This window comes from Pseudophryne corroboree, chromosome 1 (genome assembly GCF_028390025.1).
Source record: "Pseudophryne corroboree isolate aPseCor3 chromosome 1, aPseCor3.hap2, whole genome shotgun sequence".
NCBI lineage: Eukaryota > Metazoa > Chordata > Amphibia > Anura > Myobatrachidae > Pseudophryne > Pseudophryne corroboree.
Genome location: NC_086444.1, coordinates 605,490,181 through 605,496,180, shown reverse-complemented (window position 1 = coordinate 605,496,180; position 6,000 = coordinate 605,490,181). Strand labels below are relative to the sequence as shown.

At 44.6% G+C, this 6,000-nt stretch overlaps 1 protein-coding gene across 1 annotated transcript in view; it reads right to left on the bottom strand.

The window, feature by feature from the left end:
* Nucleotides 1-2,109: 2,109 nt before the first annotated feature.
* TMEM259 (transmembrane protein 259) overlaps nucleotides 2,110-6,000 on the bottom strand; it is a 160,153-nt gene continuing 156,262 nt past the window's right edge. Inside the window, exon 12 of the mRNA XM_063914368.1 lies at nucleotides 2,110-5,864. Within this exon, the coding sequence (XP_063770438.1) occupies nucleotides 5,253-5,864 (612 nt within the window). The 3' untranslated portion in view covers nucleotides 2,110-5,252. The remainder of the gene's footprint in view (nucleotides 5,865-6,000) is intronic.

Genomic DNA, 6,000 nt, shown 5'->3' with positions numbered 1-6,000 from the left:
GCAAACCAAACCCAACTAGAAAAGCCACCAGCAGGTGGAGCTCCAGTGTAAGTGATCATAGGTGGTGTGACACATCCTGAGCTCTGAAGGTGTATAATAGTAATAGAAATACTCCCAGAATGTGGGGCACACTTGAAAAAGAAAAGTAATAATAAAAAAAAAAGGAAAAAAGGAAGAGCCTCCCCTGAAACCCCACACTGTGGTGCAGAATGTACACGACCCCAACTGTGGGGAACATATAGGGGGAACCAGCCAGGATGGGGACAGGTATGAATGCTATGAGGGGTGGAGATCTCTTTTCCGTCCCCACGTCACTTTGCAATATATCCCAGGTAACAAAGGGCAGTGCCTAGCAAATAGAGGGCACCAGCCACGGACCAGCCAGTAGCCAGGGCACCCCTCAATTACCCCCAACAGCCTGGGAAAGCAGGATCTCCGGCTTTCCCACAACCAAGATGGCCGCCGGCGTCAGGGGGAGGTGAGGTATCCGGAGCCCAGCACCCTGCAGGTACCTCTAACCGGGCTCACGGTGCCTATGGATAGATCTCTTGCTGTAGGAGGGAGCTCACCCCTCTCGGCCGCGGAGACCTCCGGTCCGGACCCAGGCCGCCGGGAGCGCGCGCGGCGGCCGCCGCCGCCTCCGCCGCCACCCCAGCACCCGGTCCAGCGGGCAGAGGTAGGCCTCGAGGCGGACGCCAGGCACGGATTCCGCTCGCCCGCTCCACCAAGCACAAGCAGGAGGGAGAGACAGGTCAGCCCAGGGGTGGAGGGAGCGCGCACGGCGGCCGCCGCCTCCGCCGCCACCCCAGCACCCGGTCCAGCGGGCAGAGGTAGGCCTCGAGGCGGACGCCAGGCACGGATTCCGCTCGCCCGCTCCACCAAGCACAAGCAGGAGGGAGAGACAGGTCAGCCCAGGGGTGGAGGGAGCCGTGTACGACAGGAGGCCGGGTAAATCAGGTGTAGTTGCGGTTTCCACGTCAGGGGTCGCCAGGCACGGAGCGTAGTGGGAATTGAGCCCCCGGCTCCAGGAGGGTGTGCAGGCCCCAACCCGCAAGGAGACAGGAAGCCCCCTCCGGCTCCGGGACTCCGCACACCGGGAACAGGGGAGGTAAGGGCGTGATGCAGAGAGCAGGGGGGGTAAATATAGGGTGGAACAGGGCCAGAAAAGTTATATTGAGGTGTACTATGCAGGAGCTCTCCTCAAGCACGACTTCCCTGCCAGGCCACGCCCAAAGCAACCCTATTCTAATAATATAAGTATGGATTAAACTAGGGCCCTTTTTCTACCAGTACTCACTGTCTCTGTGCTCCGGATTTTCAGTAGAGATGCAGATCCCTTCAGATGGGATCTTTGTCTCTCTAATCTTAAAGCTTTCGTCTCCCTTTTACATAGGTTGACTCAGCCTCAGTTTCTAATGTAATGGAGCAGGAGCTCCTCTTCAAGTCCTGTACATCCTCCTAGGCACAATTTTCAAACTGGGGGATGGGGGGCGTGAAGGGGGAGGAGCTAGCTGTGCATAACATTTTTTATTTTAGATTGTGCCACACCTCCGGTTGCTAACTTCACACCTCAACTGTCTAAGCTGTTCCAGTGTCCCCTAGTGGATAAAAGAGAAACACTAATGCTAAAAGGGGGTACACATTTCTCCCAGAGATGTGTGCCGAGCAATCTAGCACAGATTGCTCAGCACATATCTCTGGACGCTCAGCACTATAAATAAATATGCCACTATAAGTTTATGTCACACATTGCCTGTATAACATGTTTATAAGTTGTGTGCCACCGTTGTGATGCAGGTGTAAGCCTCATGGAATATTTAAACTATTACTGTTGGTCATCTCCTGTAACTTCTCATCTTTGCTTGTCCATCGGAATCAGAGGTCAGGAAAGAAGGAAATGTTTTGGCAGCTCCCAGGACTTTATTAGAGTCCCTACAGCTAAGCTTTGGAGAACTGCATCAAGGCCCTTGGTGGGAAGTGCAGTTCTACAGCTCATGACCACTCAACTGCAAGCTAGCAAATGTCAAACAGAATTTTTTACTAGTAATTTTTCTTAAAAAATAAATAAATGTTTCTTGTGTTGTCCTTCTAATGAACACAATAGAAATGTTTAGTTTTAATTCTTCAGTTTGCTCAGAGGCATTTATTAAAAATATTGGCTTAGACAATCTGCTATATAGCACAGAACAACCCTCCACAAGTTACATTTGAAATGAACTCTGCAAAAACCGTACAGCTAAGCACATTTTTCCAATGGGGCACGTTCCTGCCACACTAATCACTTGATGCAATGTTTACTATCAACATCATCATTTTCTCCAGCTTTCTGCCATTGCCCGGCTCTACTTTGCTTTTGCAATTTTGAACATCTTGGCTTGGCTAAGAAGGCCCAGTACAATAAGTACTTCCCAACATAAGGTTTGCCAAGATCACCATATGGCCCAATGTGCAATCTAACAGACCCTAGTACCTCCAGATATAGGTATTGTGCATTGAACATGATTTTCCTGACACTTCTGCACACTATGTGCTTTAGATAGAATATTTATTATTGTATATACAAACACAATTCATCAATTTCATGTAGGTACAATTAAATAGAACATGGGGTGTTGGGCACATCTTAGTCTCACCCCAATATTTACTTCATTTATTCTAACTAAAATAATAAGCCCATATCAGGCTGTGCATAGGTGAGTTGTAGCATCCGTATAGCTTATCTACAAGTGAGGGTTTAATTAACTTGCTCATTCCCAAGGCAAGTCTTTCCCAGCAACTTCTCTACAAACATTGAAGCTGTGTACCAGAAATAGTGTAGGCCATGGTTGCTCAACTGCCACTCGCCAACTGTTGTGGAACTACACATCCCAGGATGTCCTGCCACAGCTTTCGCATGTCCCAACAGCAGAACTGTGACAGAGCATGCTGGGATGTGCAGTTCCACAACAGCCGGAGGGCCACATGGTGAGCACCCCTGGTGGTAGGCAATATCCAGTCTCTTGTTGTTAATCAACACAACATAGCAAACTAAATGGGAGATATAATTAACAGATGAAGAACCATACTTTGCCTATACCCGCAGACACACAAGTTAAAGAAAAAGAACAGTTAGAATACAAAATCATCTCAAAGAATCGGCCCATATATTGACAAAAGTTATGTTTTCAAATAGTATATGCATACAGAATGGTTACAAATTAATACACCAGTGCACTTTTTTTTTTTTTTCTAAATTCAGTCTCCAATTAAAATAATTATTTTGGAAGATGTAAGCAGCACAGATGTAGTATGATCTACAAGTGTTCCCGGTACACTCTGATTAAAGAGCAGTCGTCACTCACACTAGGCGAAGGTATATATTTTGTGTTGTGCTGTAACAATATTTAAGGGAATACATCTTATACATTCACAAGGATCTAATGATATCATTGAGGTGCCCAATGACCAATATAATGGGTCAATGGTTCTGGCACTAGTTTCCCATTCCAGTAAATATTGGTTCAGTCCAGAAAATATATGCCTCCACTGACTGCAAGAGACAGACTTCTATTTACATAAGTCTACAAAAAGCAGTCAGTTGTTTACATAGATTTTGTAATGTTGGGCCAAGAACTTCTATTCCAATTTCATTTTCCTTTTACAAGTTACACTAACAAAAAAAAAAAAAGAACACATAATATTTATACATCCCTGGCCACAATGTACTTCTGCTCCTATAGCTTTTGTTAAAGGACTGGCTAATGAGAAGGAATAGAGCAATCACCGCTATTTCCTGTAGTAGACCATGGACCGACAGAATGTAAAGCTAGGCATTTCTGCAGGACATGTTTTTTTGGCTTAAAAACCATATTGCACCACTCCAAGAAATCACAGCAGCATGCAGGCGATAAGACTGAAAAGTGCAAATGAGAAACGTCAGCCTACTATTGTATGCAGAAATGGTGTTGCTATATTCCTTCTGGGAATAGATGCCTCGGGTTGGACTAATCAACCACTTAAGTAGGTGAGGATTAAAGAATAGAACCAATTCCAAATTCTAAAGATTAACTATCAGCAATGGTACCGGCTTGAAAGAAATCAATTGTCTCAGAAGCTCAGAAAACGTGGCTGGTATTCTCTTACTTCTTGTGCACAATGCGCCTATGGTGGTTAGGATGGCAGGGGGCAAGCAAGGTAAAAGAAATAGTCTGTAGTGTAATGTTACTATTCGCCACTCAACCAATTTTTTTGTATTAACGATGTAGAAAGTAAATAAAATGTAACCACCTGATAGGATTCTACAACTTTGTATGCAGAATTCACCCAAACAGCTTCTGATTGTGTATTAATGCAAGGATAGATATTATTAGAACATGAAGTAGGCCCATGTCTTGTAGCATAGAGCTAATTTTTCTAGGTTCTATAGCTGTGTGTACATGTAAACATACACAAATATAAATGTATCTGCATACTCAACTCCCACACATTCAAGGAACAGTGCAATATAAGAGCAAAACAGTTTTTAAACACTCTGTGCAGTCTCTTTCTGCAGTCACAGAAATGTACGTATACATACATGTGTTATGCATATCCTCTGCACAATCAATATTCAAGCAGAATGTATAGGACCTCCAGTTGCAACCTGACATCTGTTCCAGTTTATGCACTTTCTTGCAAAAATATTGGCCTCTGTTTTCAAATATTTAACTTTTCGCTGGTCAGATTATTTTTAATACAAAACTGTTAAGATTATCCTTCCCTGATCCAGTGGATGCAGTGTAGAATCAGCAAAAGCCGAGATTAGCCAAAGGTCCTCTTTCATCTGAAACTCTGTAGACAGGAGTGCCAATGGCTGAGACACATAGGAATAGTCTTGTCAGGTCTATCATAACATGATTTAGCATTAAGTGGTAGAGACAAGAGAGCGCATATCTGCACATATGTATATAAAATACATGTACTTAACATACACTCCCACAAAACTCATCATTCTAGAAAAAAAAATTAGAAAAGATTATATGTCCTGTTATTCATTTTAATTTAGATTCTGGTTTGTTTTGTGGCATTTCATTTACATGAGTGGGAAAAAAAAAAAAAACTTAAGCAAATTAGTCTGTGTGCGTGTACACACGCGTGCACTAGTTTGAATGCGCTGCAGGCCTCTTGCACCAACAGTGGAAGGATAAAAAATGTCTGTACAACTCCTGGTTAGGACAAGTGCACTTCTTCCAAACGTGAAGGGCAACAAGCAGAATATTTGGAATGGAGACTTGCTAGTCCCCAGCCAGCTGCTCTGTAAATGCACTTGGCTGAGGAGCATTAGCTTCTGCCAGCAGCTCTGTCGAGACTGATCTTGAGAGATTGCTTTGCTCTATGTCATGGCTGGTAACCAGAAATCTTAGGGGGATACAGTCTGTGGAGAGCGACATATCTTCCACTTGACCCTCAGTCAGTTTTTTGGGGCTATTATCAGGTGTAGCAGCAGGCAGAATGAGAGGAGGATCTCCAGTTTGCGTCACTGCTGCTGTACCAGGTCCTGGAGACTGGCTTCCAGCAGCTTCTTGAGCTGGTTCTTCAGGTGGAGGAAACACATCAGGCACACCATTTTCTACAGGCTGTGTTGCAGCTCTGCCCATACCAGAGTTGTCGTCTGTTAAAAACACACCTGCAGCTCCCAAGCTGGCTGTTGTTGGCTGGAGAGCAAGTCCAGTAGCAGGAGGTGGGGATACAATGGATGGCTCAGTTGCTGTGTTGTTGTTCAAATTGTCCTGAAGACTAGTCTGATTCTGACCAGCCTGCTGGTTCTGTAGAAGCATTTCCTGGATTCGGATCTGCTGGAGGATGGCAGGAAGTTCATAGTGATGGAAGAAATAGATCATTGAGTGCTAAAGGGAGATAAAGCACAAAGTAAGCCAGACATGTATGGGTGCACTTGTGGCCAAAGTTCACGTTCTCCTTCAAAACACTCACACAGTTTCTATTCAAGGAAAATCACTGATCCTTAGAAGAAAAAGATGATTT